The sequence below is a fragment of the Dipteris shenzhenensis genome, chromosome 22, assembly GCF_047967505.1.
Source record: "Dipteris shenzhenensis isolate YYH24624 ecotype China chromosome 22, Dip_SZ_1.0, whole genome shotgun sequence".
Lineage (NCBI taxonomy): Eukaryota > Viridiplantae > Streptophyta > Polypodiopsida > Gleicheniales > Dipteridaceae > Dipteris > Dipteris shenzhenensis.
The window spans coordinates 3,187,087-3,205,748 of record NC_141617.1 but is presented as its reverse complement, the minus strand read 5'-3'; the positions used below and the strand labels follow the sequence as shown (position 1 = coordinate 3,205,748).

At 42.4% G+C, this 18,662-nt stretch overlaps 1 protein-coding gene across 1 annotated transcript in view; it reads right to left on the bottom strand.

The window, feature by feature from the left end:
• Window positions 1-1,875: 1,875 nt before the first annotated feature.
• Window positions 1,876-18,662, bottom strand: part of LOC147887623 (omega-hydroxypalmitate O-feruloyl transferase-like) — a 39,063-nt gene continuing 22,276 nt past the window's right edge. Inside the window, exons 3-4 of the mRNA XM_087393069.1 lie at window positions 2,383-2,470; window positions 1,876-2,226 (exon numbers count right to left, since the gene is read on the bottom strand). Coding sequence (XP_087249195.1) covers window positions 1,876-2,226; window positions 2,383-2,470 — 439 coding nt within the window. The remainder of the gene's footprint in view (window positions 2,227-2,382; window positions 2,471-18,662) is intronic.

Here is an 18,662-nt window from a genome sequence, read left to right as displayed (position 1 = left end):
GAGCTTGTGAGGTATGTGAGCTCAAAGGAAATAGATCCCACCACGCTTGAGAATGCTCGAGTTATGTCAGTGGAGGCGGTTTGTTTAGTGGAGGAGACATTTCCACGTTCTATTCTCACAAGCCAACTACATCTCATAGTGCATTTGGTGGATGAGATTGCTATATGCGGTACTATACATGCACGATGGTTGTCCTTTCTGGAGCACTTCATGAAGACCTTGAAGGGCTTCATGAGACAAAATGCAAGACCCAAAGGTAGCATGGCCGAGGGTTGGTTGGTACAAGAGTCACTTGTATATATTTCTGAGTTTCTTGTTGATGTGGATAGCTCTCTCCCACGACTATGGAGAGATGATGAAGACCTAAGGATGACCTCTATTGTGCCTCAAGGGAAAGGACGGAACAAAGTAATAGACACGGAGTTGCATAATAGTATCAACCTCTTTTGCGTGCTTAATAGTGATGTGATGAAAAGATGGGTGACAAGATACGAGGATGCAAAGGCAAGAAGACAAGAAGAAAGGGCCCTCTTTCGTACACACCACGGATCTCATGTGCCATACCCTCAGTATCTAAGAGCACTTCCAAAGGATATTCATGTGGATTGGCTACTTGATGAAATGGAGAAAGCAGAGAAAGACGAGGGGATGCATATCACAATGGAAGAATGGGAGTATGCTAGGGGATGCATGAGCAAGGTCGATATATAGAATGTTATGCATAAGTTAGGAGCTTTCAATAATTTAGATTGCTTATTTAATTGATTTTTTCTTGGTGTAGTGCACTATGTTCAATGCTATATGGTGTGAGGGCAAGCATTTTCGAACACAACGGATTGATGATAAGAGAAACACACAAGATTGCGGCATCATTGCTAGCTTTGAGGGAGCCAATGGAGCCATGGATGATTTGGATGTAAAGTGGTTTAAGGATATGGTGAAAAGAGGCCCTAATGCAACAATCAAATGCCTTGCAAGTGGCTTTGTAACTATTGACTCCACAAAGTTTTGGCAAAGTAGGAAGGACACACTAGTACTACCGCAACAATGTGAACAGGTACTGTGCACACATCTAAAAATACTCACTTTTAAATATTTGATGCAAGAAAAGTAACATGATTGTATTTGTGTTTGAATTAGGTTGTCTATCAACCAATGGTGGATAATAATAGATGGTGGCATGTCATACCTATTATGCCACGTTCCAAAGTGATGTATAGTACATTTACTAATATGGAGCGTATGGAGGATGATCATGGCCATGGACGTGATGATGACTGTGATACAAGAGAGGAGGATGATCATGAGATAGGAGATACAAATATTGAGGCCATTACCCGGGAGGACAAGCCTACCATTCGAGATGCTGATTTCGATGAGCACATGAGTGGCACAAGTAGTAGTGGGTTGAATGTATTTGTAGATCTAAACACTTGTTTGGATTTTGAAGTAGATAGTTTGGCAAGGGTTGATCTCATTGAGGATGAGATTGAACCATAGCCCCATAATTGATATTGGCAAAACTATTTTACATATTGTCTCATTCTCCTCATCTCACTTAATTCTTGTATATGTGGGCTTGCAAAAAATTATGTGCTTTGGTAATCATGGGCAATGTTTGGAAAGCAATGATGTACACCAAAATCTCACTTTTTATATTCTCTGATTTGCATCTATTTACGCGTCTAAATGCACGTCTGATTCTCAGTGTAAACACGCAAATAAACACGCCCTGTGCTTGTGCACACAAGCCACATTTTGAATACATGTCGACTAAGGCGTTGCCAACAAAAGGATCTCTTTCCAACCCCTTTCTGGCAATCTGAGCAAGTATTTCTTGGCCCTTGTCAATGGATCCTAAGCAGCCCAAAGCCTTCAAGCTCTGCAAACAAACGTGAAAGCATCTGGAGACACCCCCTCCCGTTTCATCTGCGTGAAACAGTTCAGAGCTTTCTCACCAGGACCATGTTCAACATATCCTGTGATCAGTGCAGTCCACAATACTACATCTCGAATTAGAAGCTTGTTAAACACTTCCTGTGCCTTTGCAAGTGAACCACATTTGGCATACATATTAACCAAGGTATTGCCACGAGAAGGATCCCTTTCCAACCCTTTTCTAGCAATCTCTGTGTGTATTGCTTGGCCCTTGTCCATGGCTCCTAGGGTGCCGCAAGCCTTCAAGCTGCACACAAACGTGCTAGCATCTGGGGAGACACCTTCCAACTTCATTTGTTGGAAACAGCTCAGTGCTTCCTCACCAAGCCCATGTTCGACATATCCTGCAATCAGTGCAGTCCACGAGACTACATCTTAAATAGGAAGCTTGTCAAACACTTCCTGCGCTTTTGCAAGTGAGCCACATTTGGCATACATATCAACCAAGGCACTGCCAAGAAAAGCCTCTGTATCCAACCCCTTTCTAGCAATCTGTGCATGTATTTCTCGACCTCTTTTCCCATCTTTCAAACTAGCACAACCACAAACGTATACTTACTAGGATGTACACAATCCTCTTGCATTTTCTCGTATAGGTTGAGGGCATGCTGTAGTTTCCCACATTGAATATAACCTGTGATGAGAGCCCAAGCCAGCACATAAAATTGTAGGCCCGAGGGAAGGACATTAAGAGTGTGCAAAGAGGAAATGAGAGTGGCCCAAAAGTCATACAAGGGACCCCAAATCATCAATACTCTACAAGCGCACCGACCAAGAGAGTGTAAATAATAACAACAATATTATTTTTCCCATCTCAAAACCATAACCTTCACTGAGGCTACCTACGGCAAGCCAAAAAGAGAGCCAAATAAGGGGGCCTCGGGGGGTTCACTATGTATAAACCCTCCATATCACATGTGTTCAAGGACTATTTGTAAATTCCCTTATCTGTAAATTCTTCACTAATAAAATGTACCCTTTTTCTATACAAATCTATAAAATTTTTCCAAAATTATTTTAAAAACTCCCTTATGTATATTAATTTGTGTAAATCTTAGATATTAAAAATATCCTTTTGTTGAACTCACGTGATAGGGTTACATATGATGACTGACCCCCCGAGAAGGGGGCGAACCTCCATGATTTTGTAGAGGTGAAGGCAAGAGCCTTCGAGCAGTGATGCATTAGTGCATTGTCTGGCAGTTCTTGGAAGGATTGTAGATCGGGTCCCCACTAAACATCTTTGGGCAAGGAGGAGGGGGGTACTGGAGTAACATCGCCATCATCCAGCGGCCCAGTTGGCATTCTCAGGGTATTTCTAGGCTATTTTTGTAGGCCTTCTAGAAGGCCTTATGGGAGAGCTGGCAGCCGTGGTAGATTTCGTACTTCCTTTGGCTACTCGCCCACAAGGGTCTTCCAGTGGGGAGTTGGTTGCGGCAGATTGGTCAGGATGGACTCTGTCAGATTTGTCATGAGGACGAGGAGTCACCAAAGCACTGCTTGTGGAGCTGCACTCGCGCCTAGGACATGTGGAGGTGGGCCTTCGGGATCCTTACTCGCGCAGCTCTAGAGTTAGGTTTGATCACCTGGGGCGCGTTCTGCTGGTGCAGCACCACACCTGGCTATCATCAGTTGTTCGAGGCAGGCCCGCAGGACCCTATGTTCCTTATCACACAGGGAACTTGGGGGCCGCTTGAGGGCATCCCGTAGCACTTGGCAGAGGCGAACACAGGATCTCAGGTGAGGCAGCCAGTCTGGGAGATTATTGGCAGCATCGTCAGATGGCACATTTGGACTTCGCGCTGCACGCAGATCCTCGGTGGTACCTCTCTTTTGACTGCCCAGGTCATGGCCGACATCTGGAGCGAGATTATCCACACGCTCAGAGGCCAGTGGGACTAGATCCAGGGGGATTCCCGAGCTGGCCGGGAGAAGCAGAGATGCTTCCTCTGGGATTGGGATACGCAGGGCCTCTTCCCTCTCTCTCTCTCCCCACTCTCTCTCTCCCCCCCTCTCTCCCTCCCCACTCTCTCTCTCCCCCCCTCGCACTGCGCCTCCCCCCCCCTCTCTCTCTCTCCCCACTCTCTCTCTCCCTTCCCTCTCTCTCTCTCGCGCTGCCATGGTAGCGCCCCCACTCTCTCCCTCCCTCTCTCTCTCCCCCTCTCTCTCTCTCCTTCCCGTTGTGCCTCCCCCCTTCTCTCTCTCCCCCTCTCTCTCTCGCGGTCTCTCTCTCCCTCTCGGCACTCCTTTCTCTCTCTCTCTCTCTTTTCTCTCTCTCTCTCTTTTCTCTCTCTCTCTTGGCACTCCTTTCTCTCTCTTTCCCCCTCCCTCTCTCGCGCTCTCTCTCCTTTTCCTCTCTCCCTTTCTCTCTCTCGCCTCTCTCTCCCTCTCATCTCTCCCATCTCCTGCAGCCCTCTATCGCTCTCTCTCCCTCTATCTCTCTCACATCTCTCTCCTCTCGCGCGGTCTCTTTCTCTCTCTGTCTCGCGAATCTCTCCCTCTCTCTCTCTCTCTCTCTCCTCTCGCACGGCCCTCCCCTCTCTCTCTCTTTTACCTCTCACCCTCTCTCTCTCTAAACGTCTCTCCTCTCTCTTTCTCTCTCTCTCTAAAACTCTCTCCTCTCTCTCCCTCGCTCTCTCTTTTGCTGCCGAGGCAACAAGACTCTCTCTCTTATAATCTCTCTCTTAAAGTCTTTCCTTCACTTTTCTCTCTCTCTAGGTTCTCTCTCTATAATAAAATTTCAAAGAATACAAATTTAAAAAAAAGTACCTGGAAAAAAGTTGAGATCTATGCTTGTGCTTGCTTTTGCTCTTCCTCCTCTTTTTGCTTCTCCTCTTGCTCTTCCTTGTTGAAATGAGAGAAACAATGAGAGAAGGAGAGTATATATAAGAAAAACTAGGGTTTTAAGTGCTTCTCTCTCATTGGTCCTTCTATATCATTATCTCCTCTCCCATTGGCCTCTCCATTAGATTATCTTCTCTCCCTCTCCCACCCACTCCCATCCTCCCACCCCATTCCCACTCCCACCCCCATCCTCCCACCCCACCTCCCCCATTCCCACTCCCTCTCCCACTCCCACGCCCATGCCCATTCTTCCACCTTCCCCATTCCCACTCCCTCTCCCACTCCCATCCTCCCACCCCACCCCTCCCACTCACACTCCCATCCTCCCACCCTCACCCCACCCCCACCTCCCCCATTCCCACTCCCTCTCCCACTCCCACTCCCATTCTCCCACCCACTCCCATCCTCCCACCTCCACCTCTCACTCCCACTCCCATCCTCCCACCCCCACCTCTCCCCTCCCCATTCCCACTCCCATTCCCACTCCCACTCCCATTCTCCCACCCCTATCCTCCCACCCCACCCCTCCCACTCCCATCCTCCCACTCCCATGCCCATTTTCCCACCCCCACCTCCCCCATTCCCACTCCCTCTCCCATCCTCCCACCCCACCCCTCCCACTTCCACGCCCACCTCCCCCATTCCCACTCCCTCTCCCACTCCCATCCTCCCATCCCACCCCTCCCACTCCCACCCCCACCTCCCCCATTCCCACTCTCCCATCCTCCCACTCCCACTCCCCACTCCCCACCCCTCCCACTCGCACTCCCATCCTCCCACCCTCACCCCACCCCCACCTCCCCTATTCCCACTCCCACCCCCACCCCCACCTCCCCCATTCCAACTCCCTCTCCCACTCCCACTCCCATCTCCCACCCCCACCCCCACTGCCCCCATTCCCACTCCCTCTCCCACTCTCCCTTTCTCCCACTACCACCCTCCCACACTCCCTTTCTCCACACTCCCACTCTCCCTTTCTCCCACTACCACCCTCCCAACTCCCACTCCCATTCCCACATTCCTATGATCAATTCCACTACTACTTATGAATTCTAATTAAAACTATTACTTAAATAAATGATATTACTAAAAACACTCATAGGATTTAAGGTTTAGGATTTGGTGGTTTGGGTTTAGGGTTTGGGGTTTGGTGAGTTAGGGTTTAGGGTTTAGGGTTTGTGAGTTAGGAATTAGGGTTTGTGAGTTACGGTTAGGGTTTAGGGTTTGGTGGTTTGGATTTAGGGTTTGGGGGGTAGGGTCTAGGGTTTAGGGTTTAAGGTTTGGGAGTTAGGGTTTAGGGTTCAAGGTTTGAGGGTTAGGGTTTAGGGTTTAGGGTCTGGGGGTTAGGGTTTAGGTTTTGGTGGTTTGCGTTTAGGGTTTAGGGTTTGGGGGTTAGGGTTTGGGATTTAGGGTTTAGGGTTTAGGGTTTGGAAGTTAAGGTTTAGGGTTTAGGGTTTAGGGTTTGGGGGTTAAGGTTTAGGGTTTAGGGTTTGGGGGTTAGGGTTTAGGGTTTGGGAGATAGGGTTTAGGGTTTGGGGGTTAGGGTTTAGGGTTTAGGGTTTGGGAGTTAGGGTTTAGGGTTTAGGGTTTGGGAGTTAGGGTTTAGGGTTTAGGGTTTTTATTGGTTAGGGTTGAGGGTTTAGAGAGTCAAGATTAACATTTAATATTTATGGATTAGGGATTATGAGTTAGGGTTTAGGGATTAGGGTTTATGAGTTTAGGTTTAGGGTTTAAGGGTTAGGGTTTAGGAATTAGAGTTTTGGGATTAGGATTTTAGGATTAGGGATTAGGGGTTAGGGTTTACGGATTAGGATTTAGGGGTTTAGGATTTAGGTTTAGGAGTTAGGGTTTAGGATCTAGGGCTTAGGGTTTAAGGATTTAAGAATTAGGGATTAGGGTATAAACTTTAGGGTTTAGAAATTAGGGGTTAGGGTTTAGGGTTTAGGAATTAGGGTTTATGGTTTCAAGGGTCGCATTAGGGTTTAGGGTTTGGGGGTTAGGATTTTGGGTTTAGGGTTTGATTAAATTTTTAAACAAGATCTAGATTTTTAAATCATTAATAAAGTAGATTATTGAGAAGAGACTAATGTTCTTTATAATGGCTGTTACAGCTTGTTTGCAAAGGAAACTCACAAAGGAGATGGCTACAAAATTTATTCCGGGGATGGAGGTGATTCTATGTTGCAAAAAAGAAGTAGTTGCATTTGCTACAATCCATGAAAGTGATCCAAATTCTATTTGTCACTTTAGAAGACTTGGCGAAGATAAGGTGGCGATTATCGTATCAAGGATTCTTAGTGCACATGTTGAGCTAAAGCATAAGTGTGGGGATATGGAAATCCTTGGAGATGTTATGCCCTATAATACTTCCAACAAAGCATTTATTGCATGGGACAGAGATGAGACTTATCCAACACATGTCATCAGGAATACAAAGTGCATATCTTTGGATTTTAGAGTGGGAGATATTTTACAAATGTTATCATTTGCAAATAAGAATGTAGCAGAATGTCAAGTCTTGGGATTTGAACAAGTGGAACACTGGACATTTGCGCAGATGAGAATTTAAAAAGTTACTGATGATGGTATGGATGATAACTCAATGTCATTGGATGGTCCCTACTATGAGGTAGGTAAGGATTTGAGATGGAGCATGCAAACTTTAAAGATTGGAAAGACTCAGCATGTGGTTTTTAATGATAAACATAATGCATACTACAACATCAAAGAATTGAAAGAATATGCCAATGTACCAAGCTCTATTCCTTCAGAGATGGAGGATTCCAATGCACTCAACTATAGCACTGACGTCTTATCAGAAGTCGATGAGTTCATTGGTACTGAGAAAGAAAAATATTTCACAAGTGCTGCCTTATCCGGGGTGGATGAGTTCATGCACATTGAGAACTTGGGCAAAGATGTCAAAAGTGATATATTTTCAAGCATGGATGGCTTCATGGATACTGATAAAGTTCTTGGAGTCAAACCAAGTAACTATGGAATTATGGAAATCATGCACGATAGTATAATGAGTGATGTTCTCTCTGAAGTAGAGGAGTTTCAAAACTATGGAGTTATGAAATCCATAGAAAGTGCATCAATGAGTGATGTTCTCTCAAGAATAGATGAGTTTGAAGATCATTCTGGACACTCTATCACCACTGAGTATGGAGTTATGAAATCCATAGAAAGTGCATCAATGAGTGATGTTCTCTCAGGAATAGATGAGTTTGAAGATCATTCGGGACACTCTAATGCCATTGTGATAAGTGGTTCTACAATTGTTTCAAAAGTAGGGATGAGATTAACAAAGGACTATTCGGTATTTGACTTTGATTGTGAAATAGTTAATGTTACAAATGGTTTGGCGAATGTATCAGAAGCAAGGATGACATCAACAAAGGAATATTCAGTATTTAACTGTCAGAGTGATAAGATCAAGGATGCAACATCTCATGAAAACAACGTGACAAATAAATCTTACAAGGAGAACTACACAAATCCAAATAAGAATGTACAGAAGGTCCCAAAACGGACATACAGATGCATGAAAAGACAATGAGATCCAGAAAAGCAACCAAAGAGAATAAGAGTAATGAATGAAGATGTTATGCTAAAAGCAATGCGATCTACATGTTGTAAGCGTACATGTATGCGATCCATTAACTTACATGACATTAAGGGTTGTAGAGAACATGTCTGGCAAAGGAAAGGAAGCAGAAGAAATGAATACCTACTCATGAGATTGTCTTTCTTTCTTGTAAATGATAAGAGAAGGCGAAGTTCAGGACAGCAGATAAGGCCTCTTATAAATGGAAAAAGTATTTGCAATAATGCATATCGCATTATTACAGGATTATCACATGGCACATATTGGAATTTGGCTAATAAAGCAAAGTATGGAGTTAAATTTAACATTCATGGAAACATAGGAAGGCCCAAAACAAGAGCCTCAACGGTTGCGGCAACAGCAATTTTGAAAGATTACATTTATGAAAATGCTTTACCGCAACCCCACCTGTCAGAAATGCATCTTCTGATAGGTTTGACCAAAAAATAAGTATTTAACTCTATTGGAGAAACACAGAGGCAAAGAGGGCATGCACTGGCATCTTTTCATACTTTGTATACTCTTTGGAAAAAAAGCTTTGGACATGTTAAAATCCCAAAGAGGCAAAAAATGTCAAAGTGCAACGACTGTGATGATCTAAAGTGAGCACTTGAGAGTGCAACATCTCCAGAACAAAAAGAAGCTTACAAAAAAAAGAGAGAATTTCATCATGGACTTGTTCGACATTCTAGAATAAAATATGCATTTTGGAAGGAGCAAGCTATTTCTCACCCAAATGAGTACATGTGCGTTATTGTAGATGGTATGGATCAAAATACAACAACATTACCTCGATTCGTTAACACTCCACTTAAGCTACAAGGCAAATACTTTTTAAAGACACATCTATGTGGAGTGTTAGTGCACGGATTTAAGTTTTTTGCAGACATATGGATTGATTCCTTGCATCTACATGATAGCAATCAAGTTGTAACATCTGTTATGAAGGCAATTCACAATGTACATGCAGAAAAAGGTCGCCTACCAACAACTTTGAGAGTACAAGCAGACAATTGTAGACGAGAGAATAAGAATGTACTCTTCTTTGCATTTCGCTCAATGCTAATCACTCATAGAGTCTTCAATGAGATTGAAGTTGGGTTTTTGTTGGTTGGGCACACACATGAGGATATCGATCAGGTATTTAGCACAGTTTCAAGAGAACTAAAACACAAGGACATGGAGACGATGGATGACTTGATAAGAAAATTTGGGAGGCAAGTTGGTGGCCATAAGGAAGGAACAATATGCTCAATGGTTGAGAGGATGTATGATTGGAAGAGCTTTATTCTACCTTTCATACAAAAAGGTGGTGATGCCCTGATAGGACATAGCGCTCCACACTATTTTCGCTTTTTCTTAAAGGATGAAAAACCAGTGGCAACACTATTCTCTTGATACAAAATGGGAACCTGAAGAACCTTACTCTCTCTTAACTTCAATCCCGAGCAAAGAAATGCATCCAACATGGGCTCCTATAAAAGAATTCAGCGAGAAATCCAAAGGTGAAATAGAAGGCTTAAAAGCTTTTATTACATACAAAGAGGAAATGCTCTGGAGATTTCCTGATTGGAAGCCCTCTTGGAAGGAACACACTACTATTGTAATAAGCAAGACCTACCAATTGATAAAGGACCTTGCAAAAATGTGAGAAGATGATATTAAGGCAGAACGGCCTTTATTTTGGCCAAATGTTGGTAATGACTTGCATCCAGCATGTGGTCTCTTTGAAAATGAGTTTAAATCATTGCTCCCACATCCATATTGTGGACCCAAGAAGAGAGAGTTTATGCCACAAATAGACATAGATGTCCATTGTTTTGTCGCAATTCGACCATCGGATGATGAAAATGAGAACGTGAAGTTTTGGGTTGCGAAAGTAGTTGATGTGAGCATGGATGACCGGGGGAGAGCTACAACATTTACAGCGGTATGGTATGAGCCAAGGGGTAGGAAGGAGAACCAAGATAACAGTACATTGTATAGTAGTTGTTTGAAAAAGGAATGGGTCCCAAACCATGATGCAATTTCAAGACTTTCCACTGAGACAGTCATAGTATCCTGGAAATCAAGGTCAAAGAAAACAAAGAAGCACATGGGGTATGATGTAGAAGACAAAATAAAATTACCGCAACCAATTATTACGCACATTACAGAGTTCACAAAGATGCTCGCCCAAGAGGAAGTAGAAGGAGATAGCGCAAATGAAGAATGCCCATGATTACACCATTCAAATATCGAGAAAGAGTGAAGGTGGTGGTGGTTGTCAGATGAGAGTGAATGAAGATGGCACCCAAGCGACAAGTGACGACAGAAAGGACATTCTGAACAAGCAAATGTTTGGATCGCTCATTTCTGTGATCATGATAGAAAAGGACATTCAAACAAGCAAATGTTTGGATCGCCCATTTGAACTAAACTCATTGTAAAGGAAAAATTAAATTATTGAAAAGGCCACAGGAGATCCTTTGTACAAAGACTCATCCAGAGCAATATTTGTTGTAAAACTTATGACATGATAATGTAAAATTGCAAGCATAGCTATTGCTATTTTTTGGAGTACAAAAGAGGCTTCCATCATGTCTCATGTGTATATAAACCTTTTAATTTCTTGAATATTCAAGAGTGTTATAGTTTTCTGCATTGAAAGTAAAAAGAGTCTTACAGGTCTCTTATGTATACATTTTTAAAATGTTGTGAATCCTCAATAGCATGGTTTTTCATGGATTTAAACTAATAACTCGGATTTTTTATTTTAAGAATATGATTCTTATAAACAAGAAATACAAATTTAGGATTTAATAGTAGTTTTTGCATTATTTGTACAACATTGTAGAGAGATATTTTGAAATGTCTTATGTGAAAATGATAGTGCCAGAAAGTAAACTTTTGATTCTCGAATGACAGTTTCATAAAGTAAACTTTTCAGTTGGGAAGGATTTTAACGAATAGTCCAAAAGTAGACATATGAGTCCAAAATTAACGAAATAAGTGTTTCTTGTGTCTTCCACAACACCAGAAATGCATTGGATGAGTGGATCCCTTGCACCTACAGCTTAAATCACTGGATAGTGATGAAAGGATCAGCCAAAGGTCCACATAAGCTTCCCAAGAGCAAGAGAGGTGACATCTTGCATGAGTGGAAGGGGCGTATCTTGAAGTTCAAGTTTGGGAAGAAAGGATGGCTCGCAAAAGTGCAACATGTTTACATGGGAAAAGATATGCAGCTTCCTCCATCATTCAATCAATCTAGGATACCATCACACTGTGAGCCTTTCTATCTATGTACCTTTTTCACCTATAAGTGTAATGAGTCCATTTGGAAATTTTGTGTTTGGTTTCTAAGAGCTCTTATTCATGGTGGCAGATGTCTTCCCTTCGGACCTCAAGGAGTGGGAACCAGTTGAATCATTCATAGATAAGTTCACTGTGATTCATGAGGATTTAGGTAAGCAAATGCATGCTGGGGAGAAGTTGGCCTCCTAGCGAATGAAGAATGTGTATTAGTACAATGCAACCAAGCTAATGCAACCAAGCTATGGCCATCTGCAAACCATTGCACCACCACAACTTCAAGACATGGATTACAGTAATGTGGACTCGAGGACATTGCAATCGTACAAGGACAAGATTGTAAAGAATGTGGGCATGGCCATGAAGTTTACATTTGTATCCAAATGGGCAAGGTTATCTTGGTTTATGCCTCTGCACATTTTTGCTTCTTTATTTCAGAATATACATATGCATAGAACAAAAACTATGTGGTCGTACAAGCGTGTAGATGAAAATGCTCTTGAAGATTTACTTGGGATGAATTGGGGAACCAGGCCAGGTGACCAAAAGGGTGATGTGTTTCCATGTCATGCATGTAAAGACAATGTGGTTATTAGATACCATTTGTCATGCCAAATTTTGTATTTAGCTTTTCAATACAAGTGCTGGAAGAAAACAAATGGCCGATGGCTTCCCCTAGACTCTAATGATGAAGACAATACAGGGGTAAGTTTGTCTATTGATGTTGAAGAGGGAGATGTCAAGAATGTGAATGTCACATCGCAATGGACTCTCAGGGATGTGCGAGAACACCTATTGGTCATGGAGGATGGCATGTCAGAGTCCTTCTACTTTACGTTAAAAGGTGGTAAGATCAGTCGCCGTGTGGAGAAGTGCATGCATAGTGCCAATTTCATTCCTCCTGCAACTTTGAAGATTGCTAACAATGTGTTTGACTAGTGCAGCATTTAATTTTTTGTCTGTCAAATCCTAGTTATTGCTTCAAAAGATGATGGACAATTAAATTAAAATGTTATTTCTTTTAATGTTTTCTCCTTTCAGTTCATGGTGGTAAATGTTTTTCAAAAAGTTTGGGGATTTTATGATTAATTTTAATTTTTAGGGTTTTGATATATATTAAGGGGTAAGAGCCCTTTTTACATCACATTCTCACTTTCACATTTAGAGAGCCATAGAGACTCCCCGTCCTCAGAAGTTACTTTCCCCATCAACTGCTATTTGCCATGGATTCAGCTAGAACTGCGTTCCATGACTTCATCTCACAAACTACATTTGCAGATTGTGAGGAAGAGCTATTTTTAGTGCTTGATAGGACTTTAGATGTCCTAGGCACATATATGCAAGCCAAGGATGACTTCTCAGATCTCAACCTTTACATGCAAGATAATTTCTCAAATTTTGCCTATACACTTGACCTCACTTCAAAGAGATGGGTTCCCATAGATTACATAAAGTATCTATTCATAGAGGAACCCAAGATTGTAAGCGCTTGGCCCGCTTTTGTGATCACCTTACAGACTAAGGGTTTAGGACAGTTGAAGCTCAAGACATCCTAGATGCAGGGATCACATGAAATACAGGCACCAAATTCCTTTCATGGGAGATGACTTTCATCTTCCTTCTCCAAGAAGGAAATTTAGAGGAAGAAGCCTCATCGTCTAGCACCCCCTCTATTAGAACTGTTGATCTGGTCGTCCCTAGACTAGACTCAGATATCTACATGGAAGAGAGTCTCGACGATCCAATAGAGGAGATGGAAGCAGCTCAAGCATTGAGCCTACTTTAAGAGCCCCCAGTAGAGCAAGAATCTGCATCGGAGACCGTTGACCCAGACTCAGAATTATGGTCCTTTTCCCCCCTCATCATCGATAGAGAAGAGTACGTATTCCTCCATGACATAGAGATTCTTTTTGGACTATGAGAGGATGAGGCACTCGGAGTCCTATCGGGTTCGATGTTGACACGTGTCAAAGATCCTAGGGTTTTAGGTACTGAAGACCAGACAATGGAAGACTTTCTCTTGACAACACTGGTTTCAATGAGGGATGTAGTCATGTCCGTATATGATGCACAACCCTCTCATGCAGAAGCTTCCACCTCCAACACAGGTCAGGAGAAAGCGTCCACCTCCCAAATGGAACATCACACAGCACCTGGTTTCATCAACATTGCAAATGAGGAAGGGATAGAAGCTGACGACACTGCAATGGAAAGTTCAAACAATATTTTTTATTTTGATGTTCTTTTAATATAATTTGTTTTGTCGGTCTTCTCATGTTTGTTGAATTATTGCAGGATGTGTTTGAGCTTGATGAATTCTCATCTCGACCGGGTAATGTTTGCAGCACATTTGGGCGAGATCATTCTTTGGCCCATTACCTTGGCAAAGTCGCAGAGCATATCGTGGTCTTTCACGGCAAATTTTATCCTCGAGGTCCTTCGGAGCTGCTAAAGTGCAAGGCATTGTCGCGTGCAATCGGATACTCCAACATTACTCGGAATGCCGAAAAAGTCATTTTGGTACACCGCCTGGCCGCTATCAATGCCTTTGGATCCTCGGGGGGGTCACTATGTATAAACCCTCTATACCACGTGCGTTCAAGGCCTATTTCTAAAATCCCTTATCTGTAAATTTTTCATTAATAAAATGTACCCCTTTTCTATACAAATCTGTAAATTTTTCCCAAAACTATTTTAAATAGTCCCTTATGTATATTTATTTTTGTAAATTTTAGAAATAAAAAATATCCTTCTGTTGAACTCACGTGATAGGGTTACATATGATGAGTGACCCCCCCGAGTTTGGATCGAACATTCATGGCAAGGCATTGACGACAATGGCTATGTCTTTGGCAGCAAGAGAGGAGGATGTTACTGCTATTGCGGCTAGATTTATATCTAGGAATCCACTAGGGGATTCAAAGACCCCTATTCTCAATGTACTCAAACTAGTCAAGAAGAAACATAGCCTATGAGGCCTTTTGTATATATAAACATATATTTAAATAAATATTTCAATGGATACATGACTACATGTCTTTATATTTTTTTAAAGTTATCATTGCTCCTCATGAATTCCATTGTATTTTGTTTAAGTCGTTGATGATATATTTTCTCCATCATTTTAATTGTGTTAATTTAATAAATTTCTAGCCAATTTAGTATCATTTTCACCAATTCTGGGTATCAAGAGTTCATTTCTGTCAAATCTTGAAGGAATTTCACCGTCGCACAGAAGGGAAGAGTGTCTGGCATGTCGCCATGCCAGAATGCCCAAATTCGTGTCATGGTGGGTTTTGGGCTTTCTGGGGTCCTGGCGACGTGCCAGACACTTTTCCCTTCTGCGCGACGGTGAAATTCCTTCAGGATTTGACCGAATTCAAAACTTAACTTAAAATGATCATTTACTACAAGCATTGAAATGGAAAATATATAACAATGCGATAGTGTAGAGAATGTTGATATATTTTATTTAAAAAAATCGACCCTTGGGCCTTAGATATAAGATAGTGCCTTCAAGGGTAGGGGGTGGTCTAAGTCCTAAGAGTGGGTTGCAAGAGAATCTAGGGCTTCAAACTTGGGTCACTCCATAGCCACTTTGCCAGAGCCATGTCCTTGTCCATGACCATGATGCACTTTGCATGGATGGCACACAAGTTGGCGTCCTCGAACAAAGCGGTGGTCACTTGCTCTGCAGCCTCCTGGAGTTTCCCCATAGCTCCTGTGATGAAGCGCATGTCATCCTTGTATCCCTGTGCGATCTCTTGTACCACATGTTGGAAGGGAGCATGCTAGATCAAGTTGGCGGTGGTCTTCTGCATTTGCCTGATCTCCCTCAAGGCCCGCGCTCCTGGTTTTGCTCAGTACGGCTTCCTAACTCTTGGTGGGGGCCTTACAGGTACCCAAACACCTTCCCACAACCTCCTGTCTGCCATGAACTTCTTCTGCTGCTCCTGTTTGCGTTGGTCCTCCTCCAAATCCTCCTCTCGTCGACGTCTGGTGCTTTGGCCTTCTTTGGGATGGGGCTTCCTCGGAGTCTGCTTTACCCTCCTCATGGGCATAGGGGTCATCTCTGCCATGGGCTGTATCTCCGGGAGAGGGAAGATGGTGCTCTTCCTGGCAGTCTGTTGACCCTCAAGAAGCCTCTCTATCTTGGGGGGGTCACTATGTATAAACCCTCTATATCACGTGCGTTCAAGGCCTATATTTAAAGTCCCTTATCTGTAAAAAATTTCATTAATAAAATGTACCCCTTTTCTATACAAATCTGTAAATTTTTTCCAAAACTATTTTAAATAGTCCCTTATGTATATTTATTTCTGTAAATTTTAGAAATAAAAAAAATCCTTCTGTTGAACTTACGTGATAGGGTTACATATGATGAGTGACCCCCCCGAGCTCTCTATATCTGGGAGGTTATCAAACACATTTTGTTCGATTGGGAGAGGGATCTCATGGGGAGGGGAAGGCTGAGGGGAAGGCTGAGGGGAAAGCTGAGGGGAAGACTGAGGGTCAAGTTGAGGTGCCTGAGGCTGAGGGGAAGGCTGAGGGAAGGTTGAGGGTCATGCTAAGGCTGAGGCTGAGGAGAAGGCTGGGGAGAAGGTTGAGGGGAAGGCTCATGCTCTTGGGGCTAGGGAGTGGGCTCATGGGACTTGGAAGGAGAAGAAGGCTCAGGAGACTGGCGAGTGGGCTCATGGGACTTGGAGGAGTTGGGGGAGGGCTCACGAGAGTCAGGGGAGGTGCCACTGCGGAGCCGCATAGGTTCATGTGCACAGATGCCATGGAGGTGGTGGAGCTAGAGGAGGAAGGGTGGAGGCGGCGTCCAGTGGGTCTAGTAGTGTTCTTCACTCTTGCCATTAAATAATGAGAGTTAGGGTTCTTTTAAACTTTTTATAAGGGCCCATCATGTTTTGACATCCCTTTTAAACACTTATTTCATTAATTTTGGACTCATATGTCTACTTTTGGACTATTCCTTAAAATCCTTCCCAAATGAAAAGTTTACTTTATGATACTGTCATTCAAGAATCAAAAGTTTACTTTCTGGCACTATCATTTTCACATAATACATTTCAAAATATCTCTCTACAATGTTGTACAAATAATGCAAAAACTACTATTAAATCCTAAATTTGTATTTCTTGTTTATAAGAATCATATTCTTAAAATAAAAAATCCGAGTTATTAGTTTAAATCCATGAAAAACCATGCTATTGAGGGTTTACAACATTTTAAAAATGTATACATAAGAGACCTGTAAGACTCTTTTTACTTTCAATGCAGAAAACTATAACACTCTTGAATATTCAAGAAATTAAAAGGTTTATATAGACATGAGACATGATGGAAGCCTCTTTTGTACTCCAAAAGTGCATGATTTCCATAATTCCATAGTTACCTGCTTTGACTCCAAGAACTTTATCAGTATCCATGAAGCCATCCATGCTTGAAGATATAACACCTTTCACATCTTTGCCCAAGTTCTCAATGTGCATGAACTCATCCACCCCGGATAAGGCATCACTTGTGAAATATTTTTCTTTCTCGGTACCAATGAACTCATCGACTTCTGATAAGACGTCAGTGCTATAGTTGAGTGCATTGGAATCATCCATCTCTGAAGGAATAGAGCTTGGTACATTGGCATATTCTTTCAATTCTTTGATGTTGTAGTATACATTATGTTTATCATTAAAAACCACATGCCGAGTCTTTCCAATCTTTAAAAATTGCATGCTCCATCTCAAATCCTTACCTACCTCATAGTAGGGACCATCCAATGACATTGAGTTATCATCCATACCATCATCAGTAACTTTTTGAATTCTCATCTGCGCAAATGTCCAGTGTTCAACTTGTTCAAATCCCAAGACTTGACCTTCTGCTACATACTTATTTGTAAATGATAACATTTGTAAAATATCTCCCACTCTAAAATCCAAAGATATGCACTTTGTATTCCTGATGACATGTGTTGGATAAGTCCCATCTCTGTCCCATGCAATAAATGCTTTGTTGGAAGTATTATAGGGCATAACATCTCCAAGGATTTCCATATCCCCACACTTATGCTTTAGCTCAACATGTGCACTAAGAATCCTTGATACGATAACCGCTACCTTATCTTCGCCAAGTCTTCTAAAGTGACAAATAGAATTTGGATCACTTTCATGGATTCTAGCAAATGCAACTACTTCTCTTTTGCAACATAAAATCACCTCCATCCCCGGAATAAATTTTGTAGCCATCTCCTTTGTGAGTTTCCTTTGCAAACAAGCTGTAACAACCATTATAAAGAACATTAGTCTCTTCTCAATAATCTACTTTATTAATGATTTAAAAATCCAGAACGTGTTTGAAAATTTAATTAGACACTAACCAATAACAACCGTAAACCAATAACAACCCTAAACCCTAAACCCTAAACCGTAAACCAAAACAACCCTAAACCCTAAACCCTAAACCCTAAATCCCAAACCCTAAACCCTAACCCCCAAACCCTAAACCCTAAACCCTAACCCCCAAACCCTAAACCCTAACTCCCAAACCCCAAACCCTAAACTCTAAACCCTAACTCCTAAACCCTAGATCCTAAACCCTAAACCCTTAACCCTAACCCCCAAACCCTAAACTCTAAACCCTAACCCCCAAACCCTAAACCCTATCTCCTAAACCCTAAATCCTAAACCCTAAACCCTAACTCCCAAACCTTAAACCCTAAACCCTAAATCCCAAACCCTAATCCCGAAACCTTAAACTCTAACTCCCAAACCCTAAACCCTAACCCCCAAACCCTAAACCCTAAACCCTAAACCCTAACTCCTAAACCCTAAACCCTAAACCCTAACTCCCAAACCTTAACCCTAAACCCTAACTCCCAAACCCCAAACCCTAAACCCTAAACCCTAAACCCTAAACCTTAAACTCTAACTCCCAAACCCTAAACCCTAACCCCAAACCCTAAACCCTAACCCCC